This window comes from Perca fluviatilis, chromosome 13 (genome assembly GCF_010015445.1).
Source record: "Perca fluviatilis chromosome 13, GENO_Pfluv_1.0, whole genome shotgun sequence".
Classification (NCBI taxonomy): domain Eukaryota; kingdom Metazoa; phylum Chordata; class Actinopteri; order Perciformes; family Percidae; genus Perca; species Perca fluviatilis.
Genome location: NC_053124.1, coordinates 25,576,485 through 25,593,176, shown reverse-complemented (window position 1 = coordinate 25,593,176; position 16,692 = coordinate 25,576,485). Strand labels below are relative to the sequence as shown.

Genomic DNA, 16,692 nt, shown 5'->3' with positions numbered 1-16,692 from the left:
GCAAATCCACAAAACCATGCAAATGATAACTGTTAAAACATGCACCACATCTACCAATAAAACCAAATGCAAAATACAAACACAGCCTGAACTCAAACTGGGCAAGTAACCAAAACAGGCAAAGTTGGGATAAAAATGAAAAGCTGCCTAAAGTCACATTCTGACACAGGCTTATGATATTTTCACGTTGTTGTTGCGATTATAAAATTTTTTTTCGTTTCCTATGCTTTCTTTGTGTTGGAATTTTAAATTCCGTGGATTTATGAGGACTATTGTTGACTGCTCCTCAGATCTCTGCAGGGTAAATTGAGACAGCTAGACTCTCTGTCCAATCTGAGTTGCACCTTAGCACCACCCATCACGAATCGGATTGGTTTAAAGAAATGCAATTAAACCAGAGCACGTTTTCCTCCCATCCCCGAATGCTATGTGGAGTAGCCAGACCCTCCTTCAGAGAGCTTTGGAGGAGGGTCTGGCAAAGCGAGACTAGTAAATACCCCGCTCATGAATTCTAAAGCTTTAAAAAAGGCAGTTGCTATCAAGTGTCAGAATGAGACTACAAAAATTGTCAAACATCATCCCGCTGCACACGCAAAATCAGTTGGAAGCTTAGTGTTGGTGACATTGAAGTCATGCGACTGTGGTGTAGTTTGTTAGGCTAACGTTAGCTTTTTACTTCTGCCGATTGCGCTTCAAAACTCTTAAAGTGGTGTTCATGTGTGAAGATTATCTTGCTGAACAAAACGTGTAAATATCATAAACATTTGTTTGCCAAACAGCTTTTTTTCAGCAATAATCCCAAAACAAAATTCAAATCCCATTTGGATTTTTGTCAATGGAACCATGGCAATGTTAACTTCCAGGTTGGCCTACAAATAACATCAACCCTGCAGTACTCTACTCTGAGCACTTTTAAGACTTTTGCTCATGTTAGCTTAAATGTTAAGCATGACACTTTATTCGTTTGATCCTCAAAACATCAACAATCTTTATTTTGCACTTTAAAATAGTTTAGCCATGATGTTGACCTTTAACAGCCATTACAGTACAGTACAACATAACGTTTGGTTAAATCTTAATTTTTTTAAATCAGAAATACAACCTTTGAAGCTCCATTTGTCATAAACTATGTGAAAACACAAAAATGGAGGAAATACGAACATGCAAAGTCACCACAAATTTATTTTATTACAGTGCAGATGCAGATACTTGGCTCGTGTTCACAGGTTGTCACACAACACGCTTTTTCTTTGTCTTCTGAGCCTCTCCATTTGTTAATCTGGGTGACTGTACATCCAATTTAAACACAATCCATTGAGAGGATATACAAGGCCAATTCAACAATGGCGGCACAGTGCTGCTGGCTGCTTTGCATCAGGGTGTTAGTGCAGACTCAGAGATAACCCTTGTTGTCGCTGCGGCCGGGGTGAAGCAGATGGGGAGAGGAACAATGGCCGGGCCAATGCAGAGGGCGGCAGTGACTGACACAGCCACTGAAGCTCCAAAGAATGCCTGGAGTTGAGCCAGAGACATGGACCTCACTGTCGTTGCAGCCCCATCACCACCTGACCCTCCTCATCGAGGGGACGACACCTTCAAAGACAGCCCCCGTGCGTCAGAAGAGCAGCAAACCATCCCGAAGGAGCAGCAGAGCCCAGTGTTGGTACTGTGGACTGGCTTGGAAGAGGACTACTGAGTAGTTAGAAAGAGGTCAACGCCATCCAACCTCAGCAACTACTGTACTAGCATGGCTACGGCAAGCACCTCAGGGCAGAGCACCTTTGGGCTCGGGAGGAAAAAGAAGAACCCTGGTCTTATGGATCAGATCACCAAGTTCTTTGGGGGAGACAAAAAGAAAAGGAGCAAGGTGAGCATCCACGCATCTGCATCTAAAGGGATAGTTCAGGGGCGGTTTCTCCTATTGAACATCACTGCTCCATGCCTCTTAAAACGTTAACTTAATGTTAGAAAAAAAGTTTTTATTTATTGTATTTGTTTTTAGTGCTTTGTTGAATTTGGAAACATTTGTTAGCGATTGTCTTAGTCAGTGGGGCCTAAGCCAGGACCAAGAATTTCAGTTCCTCCATATAACTACTTGATCATCTGTCAAGGACTGTTTTGTCGCTGTCCTGTGAGCTATAGGTTTAAGATGTGAGAGAATGGTTTTTAATCCATGAAGTAACACACACACAAACAAAAGCAAAATCACCGAATCTGGAGATTCAAGGTTTTCAGTGAACAGCATATCTGAACTTCTTCAACTTGTCTCCATAGTTTTCCAGAAACTTTTATATAATAATAATAATATTAAGAGAGACTTTTCTCAGTTTGGGCTTTTTGACGGTAGCTGCTTAAAGGATGCAGAGCACTATGACCGACTAGAAACTCCTTAATTCATATTTGGATCGTCGATTCTCTCATTTAGGGCCTGCGTTTGAATATTGAGGCGAAGTTCCACTTCCACATATTTAGTGAGAAACGAGATGCTACATCATTTAATATATTTATTCTCAGAACCTTTTTTTTTCTGGATAGAAGATTTATTTCTTTTTGCCAACCAAGCTTTTCCTTTAGAGTTATCTTGATCTCTCATACATGTTGATCTAAAAACAATTCCTTAGAGTTATAAAAATGGAACAGTTGACTGGGTCCAAAATGTTGAAGTTGGTGTAGTGGTTTTCAAAAACACTTTTATCTGCGTTCTCTTTGTACATTTTAACTTCTTCCAGTAGATCAGGTCAGTCTCGCTCCATGTATCCTTTGGCCTGTGGTGTTATTTGACTCCTCCAAATTGGGTTTTAAATTTAAACATTAAGTTAAAGAAATCATGTTTATACCCACATGGCCTATGATAAGTCTACAGTAGATGCACCACCACCACCACCACGGTGCAGGTACATTTAGTTTGTAGTGTGAGCCCGGCCCTGAGCTGCAGACAGAAAACCTCAGAAAAAAACTCTTTCTAAGCTCAGGAGTCAGAGCTGCTCTCATACATTCACCTTTTCATTTTTGTGGATGTGTGTGCATTTTTACTGTTTGTTCTTAGATCGTGTGCCTCTTATGTTTCTTTCTATCCTACACTTGTAATATAACACAGTGCCAAAAGAAAGCTATGATGATAGGGTTCTGTACATATCAAAAGGATCTTTTCAGGCTTATGTTACTTTATTTACATTGAAAATACACATTCATTAGGATAAAGAGACGTGTGTTTTTTTGTCAGACTGCACAGAGACAGAGTCAGATGTGTGAGATTGTTCTGGAGGTTGTGCTAATGCCAGTGTGTCAGCCAGCTACACCTGATAAATCTCTGAAACATTGTATCACACTGTAGTCGACTACACCATCCTTCACTCTCGCACTGTAAACCGTACACGCTGTTTCCTTTTAGTATTTTACTTGCCTCTATCTGATTAGATCTGCAGATTACCCATTGTCGCACATGGTTATAGTCCTTTCATTGTGAGACTTGATGCCCAGGAGGACCTTAAAACTACTGTAATTATAATAATCTTAGGAGGTATGGCGCAGCTGGGAAATGTTTTCAGAATAGAACTGATGTCTTTTCAAGCTCTTGCCGCAAAGCTACTTCATCATTAGTCGGATGTACGGAACATTGCTGGGATAAGTCTCTTACGCTCCGGATGTCCCTCCCCCTTGAGTTATCTCTCTCTCTCCATCGGACCTTAGCGCTGCCCAGGACGGCTGTGAATGGTTTAAAGAAAAACAAACAAGCCATTTTTCTATCCCAGAATATATAGGCCGTGTAGCCAGACCATACTCAGGTGCTGACACAGCACTGTGGTTAGCTGTGGAGATAGGTCTGGCAATGGGAGATTTATCAATAACCATCAATCAATTAATCATCAATAATAGTGAATAAAAATACTTTGCCATGCTGTTGAGTTACATTGTGCCTAAAAGTTTCACAGTATCATTACTCAATATTATGGTAGGCCTATACCATATGCCATGTAAACTGGACCTCTGTTGATCCTCACAGGGCTCGTTCCGGGGTCACCTGGCCACCTCACCCCAGTCCTCCGCTCGCCGCCGGACCAAAGAAAATGCTGTGGTGCATTTCTTCAGGAGCATTGTAAGTTTCATATTGTACACATCATATCATACACTACGTACCTTTAGCCGAGTACATCAAGTTTTTTGTTGTGTCATGCTAACATCCTGAGCTTTATTTAAATTTGAAACAGTTTTTAAGACTGCTGTGAGTTGCATTATCCAGAAAGCAGAACAAACCAATTTTTCTCCAATTTAAAGCCTGCTACTGCGTGAGTGTTGAAATGTCTTCTTTCGATTAACTTCGGCTTTAACTTTTGGCATCAGTAGTGCGGCAGCGTTTCAAAGCTAAATTGTTTTCCTCAGCTCCCTCAGTGTGATTACAAAGCTGCCTGACTCTTTTTATACGTACTGATAAAAAAAACAGGAACTGGGTAAAGTTTCAATCAGCAGCTCAATCATCTGCTTACTTCAAAACAGAGTTTCTTGTTCTATTTCCCTGTGCAATCAATCATTTTGTTGTTGTCGCTTGGTGTCTCTCAGGTTTCCTCTCCTCGTCCTAAATCCAGGGTGAGTCTCATTTATTTTTGGTTTTCAATATCTGTTTTGTTGATCACTCCAGAGGCGTATAGCTGCAGAGGGAAGATGCTGAGATGCACTGATAATTTACTTCTGATCACTTGTTAGACTTCCTTATATATAGTAAATGTTCTCCATTATATTTCTCAATGTCAAATTCAACAGCTGCATCTTTTTTTTTTTAAGACATTTTGTTTTAAGCATTTTATTTTGTTTGGATACTTTTAAAGCTTTATGTGTGGGATTTTATAACTTTGGCAGCACCCAGTGGTAGTATCACATAGGATGCTGTGTCAGACAGCACGTCGCTAGCCCCACTCCCTGTCCCCCAGTGGATCATCTGACCCGGAGACCCTCACTCACTGGCATTGTCCGCTTTTTTAACAAACAAAAATGTATGCCATCAAAATGTTTTAAAAGATCCTATAGTCAAACTCTAAGATTCTGCAGCCACACTAGTGGTCAACGTTAGCATGCTAACAAGTACAATGGCAATGCTAACATGCTGGTGTTTAGCAGGTAGAATGCATGTTTAGCGTCTTAGTTCTCTGTGTTAGCATGCTTACATTTGCTAGTTAGCACTAAACACTAGTTTGACACTATCACCAATTACAGCCAAGACCGATTGGAATGTCATTAGTTTAGCTAATAAAAAATTTAGTTGAGGTATTTCTTTGTCTTGAACCAAAGTTTGACCAGATGATGGTGCTAAAGGAAAATTCCAAGGAAATCAAAGTCATTCGGATTCATCTTGTAGGGAACATGAACTTTAATGGTAATGTTAATTCATCTTGTATGTGGTTACATTTCATTGAATAATTGAACACTTCGCCCTGTTGGTGACACTATATATAAAAAGTCAGGAGATCACCATTGTCAGTAGGCTTCATCCTCTGGGGACCATGAATGTCTGTAGGCTAAACTTTTAGAATGTAAATGCATGTTTTACATGAGTGGATCCCAACCTGTACATCTAGACCTTTAACCTTTTCTGCCCACCAAAAGGGTAAGGTTTTATGGCGTAAGTTACTCTTTGGTGCAACCACTCATGCTTAATTTTAAGTGGATACAAACTTGGGGCCACTGGATGACGTATTTACCTATATTAGTGATCACCAGTGGAAATGACCACCATATCGCTGCCATTTAACATCTTTACCTGGATGATTCTCAAATGTGTCGAGGTGGATGCAGATGCCACCACACTCTCACTGTATCTCATCATCCCATCATGTCACTGTCTGTTTCTTTTTCATGTCCAGTGGAGAGACGTCTTGGGCTTGGTACGTCACACAAACTTCCCTTCTCGATTCAAACAAAAGCCCCAATGCTGACTGCACCATTCTCTGTGTGTGTGTGTGTGTGTGTGTGTGTGTGTGTGTGTGTGTGTGTGTGTGTGTGTGTGTGTGTATGTGTGTGTGTGTGTGTGTGTGTGTGTGTGTGTGTGTGTGTGTGTGTGTGCGAGTGCGTGTGCGTGTGCGGATGGATGAGCCCATTTAAATCTGTCCAATGTGTCTTTTGTCTGCAGCGCACCTGTTACCTAACCTCCACATTCGCCCTGTCTCTTTCTCCTTTGTGTGTTTCACTGCTTTCCTCCTTGAAGAGAAATGTCTTTAATACCTGAGCAGAGCTGATTCACCAGCGTCTACAGTGGCTGAAAGGCAAAGCTCACTCTTGACGTGTGTCACAGAAAATCACTTTCATTCACTGTTTGATCAGTTGAAAAGATTGATTTATGATTAATTTCTGACACACCAACACATATTGGCTTATTGGTAAATTCATCACATTTAAATAAATTCTTTTTTGCTTCAATCCAGAGCGACTCGCTGCTTCTGGATGACTTTGAAACTGCTCAACTGTTTATGAACCACAACCGGTAAACATTTTCTCTTAGGACCTCTTGGCCTGCATCACCCTCCTCCTCCTCCTCTTCCTTTTCCATACTTCTAGTTCTCTGTAACACCTCCATCCCCTCTGCCAGAGATGACGATCGATCCATCTTTTTTGGCTTCTTTGTGTCTTCTCATCTGTCAGGCGACCCTGGACAGCCGATTCATATGTTACTGACTCGTGTCCTTTGTGTCAGTCATGTCAAAGCCGACCTTATCTTTCCCTTGTTATCCATTTTCTTTTCCTTGAAGGATGCTCCTATCTGAGTCCGGTCGTGTTTCCCATTTTCATGTTTTACCCACATCTCGGACATGTTACTCTCTCACATAACAGATCGAAGCACAGACACAACTGTTTCTTCCACATCACATTGCTGCTGTTGCAGAGAAACCACATACCTGCAGTTTTGTTGTTTTTCCCTCAGCTTACCCTTTGGGGTGGCAGCAGCTCAGTCTGTAGGGACTTGGGTTGGGAACCGGAGGGCCGCTGGTTCAAGTCCCATTACGGACCAAAGTACAGAGTGTGGATTGATAGCTGGAGAGATGCCAGTTCACCTCCTGGGCACTGCCAGGTGCTCTTGAGCAAGGCACCATACCCCCCCAACTGCTCGGAGCGCTGGTCCACCACTGGCAGCCCACTCACTCTGACATCTCTCCATTTGTGCCTGAATAGGTCCTGAGCATGTCTGTGTGTATATCAGGCCTGTGTGTAGTGATTTCTAACAAACAGAGTGTAAATTGTAATTTCCCCACTGGGGATCAATAAACAGTTTAAATTATTAATTTAAACCTTAGACCTTTAAACTTGATTTAAAAACCCAATGAAAACTAAGATCCAAATACCAAAAGGTTGACCCCAATGCAATTAAAGGATAGGATGGTAAACAAAGAGATATAGCCTGTGTGCAAAAAGTGCAAATGTTTAGTCACTAATAAGGAAGTATGCAGTCTTTTCTTCATTTTTGAAAGACTTATTATTTGTGGATATGGGTTTTTTTTGTCCAACAGCAATCATTGTGCCCTCTATAACATTTTTAAACAATTGTTTTTGGCATTTTGGTGAAGTAGTGGGGCATCTACACTGATGCTCTGAGGTCAAATGTGTCTCATCTCGTAAAAACCAAAAGGCCATCAAGAGCAGCAAACATGCTTTCAGGCTCCGGTTTTTCAGGTCTCCATCTGTGCTTATAGAGCGTCTTTTTCTAGGCCTCGTCGCCGCGTGCCGAGAGCACAAAGTCGCCGGTCAGAAGACGCAGAGACCAAAGCACACTGTCCAGGATCTTCAGCCTGGTGAGCTTACTGCACGTTTGCCTCATTGTTTTAATCAACATTTCCTCTTTCGATCTGTAAAACTGGGCTTCATAAACACTCTTTCCTGTCTGTTTGCCCAAATGCAACAGTGATGCTCTCAGCAGAGATCAGTGAGTAATAAATCAATACAGTATAATGATTCACCATTTCAGTTTCATTCATCTTCTTTCATCAACACGCTTTCACAGCAGCCTGTCATCATAATAAACTAACGAGCTTAAGAGCAACATTTTCATTTTTACAGTGACACAACATGTAAAATTAGATATTACATTTCTCACAAACTATTCGTTGATTATTTTTTACTGCAACTGCCATCTACCTCGACTCTTCTGAGGGTTTATTTTCAGTGTGGATGATGTCGTTGAATCCCAATTAATGTGAAGTATTCGACAATCAAATCTTTCAGCACGGTTTTAACACAAAAAAAAAATACATTACCCCAGATTGCTCTTAGAAGCCATCTCTGGGGACAGAACATACATGTTATTTTTCACAGCCACCTCATCATCTTCCTTCTTCTTCTCTCCAGGGAGAAACCAAGTCCCGTCCACCCCCTAAACGCTGGAGCACCATCTTCTAAGCTCTCCGCCGAGGACCACACCACAGATCCTACGCCGATGGGACAAGACGGAGGAGGGGAAACAGATCTGCAAGCGGCGGACTCACAACCTCAAGAAACGTTAACCCACTAACACCATCCTCCTGTATGTTTAGACAGTGACATTGACAGAGTAGGAAACCACTCTCCAGGGATGTAGCTGGTCACTGTGCCTTTTTTTTCTTCTTTTTTTAAAAATCCTACTTCTACGGATATCTTGTCTAGCTGTTTATAAGAGGTTTGGTCATGCTTTTAGTTATCTTACTGTAAAAACTCTCCCATTTGAGTATCTTGTCTGATGGTGCTAGTGTGTGCTGTCTGAGGTTCATGCCAGATGCTTGTTTTTCTATTTGTCTCCCGTCATCTGCATTTTGTACATGAGTGACGCTTTATGTATGTCCCTGCTTTTTAGAAACACCACTCACACACCAAACGTGAAATCTAGACAAAGAGTGGTCCTGTTTGTGGCTGTTGTGCTCGAGTGAAACGTATGTTGCAAAGCATGTAAAAACACACCTGAAAAACCTACAGTATATGATGGATTCTAATATTGCTTTAATGATACTGTTTGTGTTTCATTATGGTTCAGTGTAATTAATAAACATGTACAGTATGATTACATTCAAGTTTATCGGAAAATAAAATGCCCTTTTCAAATGCACTGTTACATAACTAAAGAATGTCCATAAAATGTCTGCTCTCTTTTCTATAGAGTAGCTTTTCCATTTGATTTAATTTATTGTGAGTTATCTGTTTGCATCTTAAATTAAGTTTAAACTTTTAATGTTATTTGTGTTTAATTGAGAAGATGACAGACAGACACCAGTTTATCTGATGGTCAGATAGTAAGTGGCTCAAAGGTTAAAGGCGGAAGCACCAAGATGGTTGGAGGAGTACTAAAGGACAGTATGTTGATTTTAAATGTTCTGATGCATTATTTGTTGATTTCATTTTGTTCATAACACAACAAATCACAGTGCCACTCCCATTTGTACATGCTCTGTTTGTTTGTTCACTTTAACGGAAAAGTCAAAAGAAATATAAAGGTGTTTTTTTATTTTTTTTTGCTGACGTGGTGGTGCTACAGGAGTGTTTTTTTCCCCTCTTAATGTAAAACTATGTTTTTAATGTTTAGCCTAACTGGAAATAAACATGTTATGTCTTCTCTCAGTTATTAAATGTTTTAAAATCTGAGAGTTCTGGCAATTTGTTGTCTTTATTACATAATTTGTTTCCCTTTTTAGGGATTTTTGTATGTAGCCAAACAGTATGAGACAATTTTTCACTTAGCTTTACATTTACATTTTGGATAATGTGCTTATTCACTTTGTTGCTGAGAGTTGAAGAAAAAATATCACTCTCACATATGTAGCTGGAGCCAGGAGAGAGTTAGCTTTGCTTAGCATAAAGACTAACAACACTGGAAAAATCTGCCTACCATCATCTCACAATTCACTTATTATCAGATTGTATCTTGTATTTTTTTGCTGTACAAAAACCAAAGTGTAAAGACAAGAAAGTCATTTTGCAGGGAGGTTATGTGCCAAAGTAGAGGCAGGCTAGCTGTTTCCCCCTGCTTCAAGTCTTTATGCTAATCTTAGTCTATATCAAAGACATTCCACTTCCGGGATAGCCTCGTTGCCACTGGAAATTCTGCCGGTTGTCCTTTTTTTCGACCGGATTTGTGTTGGAATTCTAAACTCTGGTGGATTTGTGAGGACTATGGTTAACTGCTCCTCAGATCTCTGCAGGGTAAATCCAGACAGCTAGCTAGACTATCTGTCCAATCTGAGTTTTCTGTTGCACGACTAAAACAACTTTTGAACGTACACAGCTTCCACCAAAACAAGTTCCTTCCCGAGGCTATTTTCCAGCGACACCGGGGCTCCGTGCAGCGCTTAGCGCCGGCCATGACGATTTTGATTGATTTAAAATGAATGCCAATAAACAAGAGGACGTTTTTCTCCCATCCCGGATTGCTGCGTGGACTAGCCAGACCCTCCTCCGTAGCGCTGTGGAGGAAGGTCTGGCAAAGCGAGACTATGCTAAGCTAGGCTAACCAACTACCGGCTCCATGCAGCTCCATTATGTCGCACAGATTTCAGGCTTCTCTTGACAAGATAGCGAACAAGCATATTCCCCAAAATGTGAAACGTTTCCTTTAATATTACAGGAACGAATCAAAGTGCCTCTTGTCTTTCCTACTCATCTTTTGACCATAGGTGTAATTTACAGGGGGGGGATGGGGGTGGGTTACAGTCCCCCCCAATAATTAAAGCTGGCCAGTGCAAGCCACCCCAAATATCTAATAATAATTTCCTTTACATAAACAAAAGACATTCGCACCATAACTTGATGCAGAAAAGGCACATATTCTTGCAGAAAAAATCACCAGAAAGCAGGAAATTAAGCGTTTGATATGCATAACATTTTCTCAACCCCCCACTGCAACATCATGTCTTAGCCATATTCAAGGTTTGCTGAGCAGCAACATAACTGAAGAGGGAAAGAATAAAGTATGTATTCTATTAGCCCCAAACTCAACCCATGATCCATAACTGAAGACTCCCACACATTCTGTAAACATCCTCTGGAGGCCAATCATCTATCTCAGACAGTAATCCTAATATCAAAGTGTTCTACAGACTACCGAAAACATTTTGTGCTACAGTTAACTGAACAAGAATAATACTCAGCTGGGAAAAACAATTTTCACATCATTATAAATAATGCTGAGATGGAACCTTTCAAGGACAACTGCCCCAAAGACCACAATTAGCAAAGAGCTCCATCTCTCCTGCATGCAACGTTTCTGCGATAATTGGCTCAGTGGCCTAAACTCCACATCACACAAAGGCAATTTTCCTGTTTGATGTATTTTAGCGTTCACACAAAAGGGCTAAATTTACCCTAAACCTTTCACTATGGTTTGTCTTTATACTGATTCTGGCCACGCAGATGTCTGGTATGAGAAAATATCCCCTACAAATGTATTAAATTCTCAAAAATAATATTCTGATATAAGCTCAACCCAATGTGATTCAAGCATTCAATTAACCCAGATCACTTTACTTAGAGAATAATAAGAAAACATATCAACAAACTTCTCTATGCTGCGTTGTAATTAACCTGGCTGTATGTACAGTATGTTACACTTTTGTTCCTCTTTGAACAGTTGTTCTTTGATCGCCACAACCTCATGTTTGTCAATGAAATGGAAATCTCCATTGGGCTGTCCCCCAGTGACAGTCCCATTTCATTGGCTTGTCATCTTTCAGAGTCTCTGCGTCTTTTTTTAACAATTAATGGAAGATGCTTCCTTGAAACACAGTGACAATCTTTTCCACAAATTGATCACTAGGAAAGGGATGCTGCACTGCTGAGCAAGAGAGACCTCTGGTGCTCCACCGTTGTGCTGCAAAATAAAAGGAACTGTTGTGAAATAAGCCTCAGTGTTCTAGAATGACCCACAATGTTTTAAAATAAGCCTCAGTGTTCTAGAATGACCCACAATGTTTTAAAATGAGCCTCAGTGTTCTAGAATAAATTGCAACAACTGGTTTTATTACCATATAGAACAAGGTTTCTTTCCTTTACATAGTAGGAAGAGACATCAATATGGCACAGAAAACTTTTTTTTTTTTCCTTCATATCCTTGTATTTATTTTTCTAATGTAGATCGATGGCAAATCATTTATGTGCAAAATGCATTGAACTTAAATCTGGCTCAAGAAGTACATTCACAACATAGATGTAAAGTTTACAGCATCACTAAACAAGAACTGAGGCTACCTTGCACTGCACACATTAAAAGGACCACTTGAATGAAGCATGATTGTTCCTTTTTTTTTACTTCTTTTTTTTATCCATGACATGAAAATAATGCACATAAAAAGGACGAAAAAAAAAAGCGGCAGCTCAAAGAAGCCTTCAATGATTTGTGTCCGCAGACTTTTGAAGTCATCATGTAATGCATTGTCCTTCTTGCATGTATTTCTTTATTTATAGACTTTTAACAATGATGTTTAATTTCCGCAAAAGCTCTCACTCGCCTCCTCTTTAAAAACATGACTACCGGTGTCCAAGTTTTGTGACTGAGTTCTTAGCTCATCCACAATCCCAGACACACTGCCCAACAGGCCATGCATCCCGTCCTCCATCTCCCCGTGAAAGTCCACCTCTTCCACTTTCACTTGTCCTCCGGTTGCAAGAAAAGCAACCCCGTCTTCAAATCCATAACTGTAGCTGTCATCCATATCCGCAGCAGCTGTGCTTGCATTGTTGCTGTTAGCTGAGGTGCTGGAGGCAAGTCTCTCACATCGGGCCTGATGCCTGAGGAAGCTGTCTCTCCAAATTACTTTTTTCCCACACAGGCCACACTCGTAGGGCCGCAGCCCTCCATGAGTCTTGAGGTGCTTGGTCAGGTGGTGCTTCATCTTGAAGGACTTGGTGCAAACGGGACAGCCGAAGGGCCGTAGATTGAGGTGCTGCATCTTCACGTGCCGGTCACGCATACTCTTCAGGGTGTAGGCTTTTCCGCAGTGGCAGAAGTGGACTTTGCCCGTGTAGGGGGCGCCAGCGAGGGACACTGAGGAGGACGAAGATGGCGTCGGGGGTGAAGAGGGTGGCGGAAATGCAGCAGAGGACGGAGACAAATGCCGACTTGAGGTGGGGGTCAATGAGCTACCCTGTCCCACGCTGGTGGAGGGCCAGTTGACCTCCGAGTCTGCCGTGGTGAAGTCAGGAGACACAGGCACTAAAGGCCTCTGGGAAACCTGTCCTGTGCCATCTTCAATCTCATCATATGTGTCTCTGTTAAACATCCCTTCTGCGAAACATTCAAAGTCCACATCCTCCTCCTCCTTATCGTCTTCTTCCTCGTCTTTACTGCAGCTGCCACCCTCTACTTCCTGCGGCCTCTGCTCTTGTTGAGACCAGGGACTCGTCTGCCACTGCATTCGGGCCGAGACTGGACAGGAAGGGCCCAGAACTGCTTCACCTGTTTGGCAAGCATGAACACTAGGCAGGTCTGAGGAAGGATCTTTTCCTACCAAATTTCTTTGCACTTTTTCCTTTGTCTCCTCCACACCCGCCTTGCCCGTGACTTGTCCTACATTCTCATTCGAAATTGGGTTGAAGTCTGCTGGAGAAACGTAAAACAAAATCAAATCAAATCTATGGACAGAACAAGGAGAAGTAATGTGTGACCCAGCGTGGACCAACAGCCACACTATAAGGCTGTGTATCTAATCTCAATACTTTTTGGTGGTACTGTACTTTTCAGTCTGATTTCTGATTTTTCATTTATTTAGGCAAACCATTTGTTTGTGAATGAGGAAAAAACACTAACATTTGAGAATGCTGGCTTATTTTATTATATGAAAAGAAAAAGGGTTCGATAGAAAACATGTTTTCATTTCTTAAAGAAGGTTTTGAACAGAGTAAAGTTTTGATATTGGAACTGAAACTCGGCGCAATATTTGTTAAAGGCAAAATGTGTGTCAAACCATTCTCAATTAAGTATCGTGGTGCTGGAAGGACGTCCCAGCCTACAAATCCTATCCTACAGACTAAAGAAAAAATCTTTGTACAGATCCTCGCAAAAAAAATCACACTTTAATCATTTTCATTTTTTTAATTTTAATATTTTTCAATGAAAATGAGAATAATGATACAAAAATGATCATTCCCTCCAATATGGTGAATCATATCGCAATCGCAATATCAGTCAAAATAATCGCAATTAGATATTTTCCTCATATCGTGCAGCCCTATGAATACATGAAGACCTCTGTCTTCCCTGTATTCAAATAGCCCTCTGCTTCCAGCAGCAGAAAAAACACACACACACATCATTTTGTTTGACAGAGACATACTATTTGTGTTTAAAGTGAAGTAAGACTTTTGTATCTTACCGCAGTGTCCCATTTGTGCAAAGCCTCCCTTCTTCTCCACCGCCGCTTCTCCGACTCCCTCATCTGCCTCAGTCTCTCTCTTCTTCCTCTTCTCTTGTGTCTCATCAATGTTCCCGCTCTCTCTGTTCTTATCAAGCCGTCTAACAACACTCTGCGGTGCTCCTCGCTGTTGAAACCTGACTTTCTGCTTTAATGCTTCACCACAAGGGACCCCCCCATGGTACCGGCTATTGTGGCCAGGTCCATCATGAGCAAAGTGGCTTGTTTTGGCATGGCTCGATACCCATGCCTCCTCACAGTTGGTGTAATCACTCTCTGTATAGCAAGGGAGGGTGTCCAGTTGAGAGTCAGCCAAGTTCTGGGCTGATGAAGGCCGTGGCCGCCCCCATCTAGGAAACTGCTGTGGACGTCTCCATGTAGCTAAGGGAGGCAAGGCATCAGGCTTTCTCTCCTTCCTTCTTTCCTCCCTTTCCAGATATAAGCAGTCTGTGCTGCTCGGGGACTGCTGGCGAGATGCCGTGCCAGGGTGAGCTGCAGCGGTCTCTCCAGGGCTGACTTCTGCTGGGGGCCGAGGCCTCTTCAGGATCTCAGTGCATTTGTCCACGATATGCCACATCTGGAGGAAACTGGCCACAGTGACATAGTTAACAATGTCATCAAGCACAATGCTCAGCTGGCCTGTGTAGGCAGAACTCAGGACACTTTCAAAGGCCACTGGGTCCATAACTGAGGGTAAGGAAACAGTTGTAACATTCTTCAGTAACACCTGTCAAGAGAGAGGAACAAAGACATACTTTTGGACTTCTAAGTTTTGGGCATCTGGACAGAAATATGGGGTTAGTGAAAACAACAATAACTTATTATAAATAAATGAATCAGTACAGACAATATATTGCACACTGATGTACCCTGACTAACCTGGTCATGAAAGTAAGGTGAGGACGCAGCGAGCACACAGCGGTGGGCCCTGAACACTTGTCCTTGCACCTGGATGGAGAGGTCACACAGCCTGCCCTCTTCCCGCTGGCGGTTCAGATTATCCAAAACAGCCGCACGGGCACCGGGGAAACACACCTGGACAGTTAAAGCAGCTTGAGCAGCCGAAGCACTGCAGGTCGGATCCATGGTCACACAAAACTATGGAGAAGATTAAAACATGACAAAGTGGTTAACCTATCTGATATTTTGCTGTCAGTCGACTCAGTTATACGGTAGCTTTATATAATCGATTAATTGTGTCAGCTCTACCATTAGATTAAAGTAGGTGTCAATAAAGATATTAGTTAAATGATAACCAGTTGTGTATCCCAAACTGTATTGATTAGTAAAAAGAATGTGAAGTAAGGGAGCTTCCACCTGATTATCACTTCCACATTTAGCTAGCTAATGCAGCAATAATCTCTAGCATCACATTCTGCAATCAATAGGAAACGTGCTAGCTTGAGGATTGTTAGAACATCATAAACAAACTGAGATAAGGACGGCCTGTATGCACTTCACAAAGCATGTTTGGCTGCTACTGGCTGACACAAACATAGGTTATCAGAATCTGAATTACCGCAGATTTATTGCCAAATGCATTTTCACTGACAAGGAATTTGCCTTGGTGTTTGGTGCATACAATAAACATAATAAAGGAAATAAACAATAAAGCAAAGTACTGCAACAGTCAAAAACATAAATAAATAAAGCTTCCACCTGATGATTACTACCACATTTAGCTAGCTAATGTTAGCTACTGTAACATGGCCCGTCACATAAATGGTTGTTGTTAAAAACACTATTATTAACATGAAGTCTGCTGAAGGTCTGCTTTAGCGTGTTAGCATTTAACGTTAGCTTAGTTACTTTACCTTTGATATGTCGGTATGTCGAGCTTTTGACTTTTATAGGGAACGTCGCTGGCTATTTGCAGCACAACATTATTATTCGTGAATTCCAGATAAATACCATCGCTTGTTTGTGAAACAAGAGAAAAAGAAGCAAACTCGTAAATGCTAACAGCAGCTTGCCCGTAGGCGTAGCTGATGCTAGCTGGTTGACAACAAAACAGCATCAGCAATCCTCACACACAACGTGAGTGGGTGTTTGGTGTCAAAGTTGAATTGTTATGAAATACCATCACACTGGCCACATTAACCCACGGATTTAGCTGCAAGATTATCTAATGGTATTATAAAAGCGGAACCCACAACTATACGGGCAGTTATTGGAAGTTAGAGACTGATCAATCCAGCGTTATGTGACCATCTTCTGTTGACAGAAAGACGCCATCATTACCCCGCCCCCGCCGCAGTGGAGCTCACTTAAAGGGCCAGTTCACCCTAATATCAGCTACCACAACCAAAGCCCATGTCGCTCATTCATTGTGCTATAAACG

The 16,692-nt window shown here is 41.6% G+C and overlaps 2 protein-coding genes across 9 annotated transcripts; one reads left to right on the top strand and one right to left on the bottom strand.

The window, feature by feature from the left end:
• Window positions 1-1,603: 1,603 nt before the first annotated feature.
• Window positions 1,604-9,018, top strand: mbpa (myelin basic protein a). Of its 6 annotated transcripts, XM_039821222.1 has the most exons (7): window positions 1,604-1,867; window positions 4,004-4,096; window positions 4,558-4,584; window positions 5,856-5,876; window positions 7,692-7,775; window positions 7,886-7,906; window positions 8,329-8,449. In XM_039821222.1, exons 1-6 carry the CDS (start codon window positions 1,748-1,750, stop codon window positions 7,886-7,888), a joined length of 348 nt encoding a protein of 115 aa, XP_039677156.1. In that variant the 5' UTR covers window positions 1,604-1,747; the 3' UTR covers window positions 7,889-7,906; window positions 8,329-8,449. The 6 variants fall into 6 exon arrangements, with proteins under 6 accessions (XP_039677156.1, XP_039677154.1, XP_039677159.1 ...); XM_039821220.1 differs by lacking the exon at window positions 7,886-7,906 and having other exon boundaries at window positions 8,329-9,018; XM_039821224.1 differs by lacking the exon at window positions 5,856-5,876 and having other exon boundaries at window positions 1,605-1,867.
• A 2,922-nt stretch (window positions 9,019-11,940) lies between these two features.
• Window positions 11,941-16,664, bottom strand: zbtb22a (zinc finger and BTB domain containing 22a). Of its 3 annotated transcripts, none has more exons than XM_039821210.1 (4): window positions 16,166-16,664; window positions 15,231-15,449; window positions 14,313-15,078; window positions 11,941-13,540 (listed from the first exon to the last, which is right to left on the bottom strand). In XM_039821210.1, the coding sequence occupies exons 2-4, from the start codon at window positions 15,435-15,437 to the stop codon at window positions 12,423-12,425; spliced, it is 2,091 nt and encodes a 696-aa protein (XP_039677144.1). In that variant the 5' UTR covers window positions 15,438-15,449; window positions 16,166-16,664; the 3' UTR covers window positions 11,941-12,422. The 3 variants fall into 3 exon arrangements, with proteins under 3 accessions (XP_039677144.1, XP_039677146.1, XP_039677147.1); XM_039821212.1 differs by having other exon boundaries at window positions 16,505-16,664; XM_039821213.1 differs by having other exon boundaries at window positions 11,941-13,537; window positions 16,166-16,663.
• Window positions 16,665-16,692: the final 28 nt, after the last annotated feature.

Bases quoted from the DNA above. Each gene is read 5' to 3' on its own strand.
- zbtb22a (XM_039821210.1), bottom strand. From the start codon at position 15,437: ATGGATCCGACCTGCAGTGCTTCGGCTGCTCAAGCTGCTTTAACTGTC. The intron at 15,079-15,230 runs GTTAGTCAGGGT...CTCTCTTGACAG, and splicing joins CACCTTACTTTCATGACCAG to GTGTTACTGAAGAATGTTAC. The intron at 13,541-14,312 runs GTAAGATACAAA...ACGTTTCTCCAG, and splicing joins TGCACAAATGGGACACTGCG to CAGACTTCAACCCAATTTCG.
- mbpa (XM_039821220.1), top strand. From the start codon at position 1,748: ATGGCTACGGCAAGCACCTCAGGGCAGAGCACCTTTGGGCTCGGGAGG. The intron at 4,097-4,557 runs GTAAGTTTCATA...GGTGTCTCTCAG, and splicing joins TGCATTTCTTCAGGAGCATT to GTTTCCTCTCCTCGTCCTAA. The intron at 7,776-8,328 runs GTGAGCTTACTG...TCTTCTCTCCAG, and splicing joins TGTCCAGGATCTTCAGCCTG to GGAGAAACCAAGTCCCGTCC.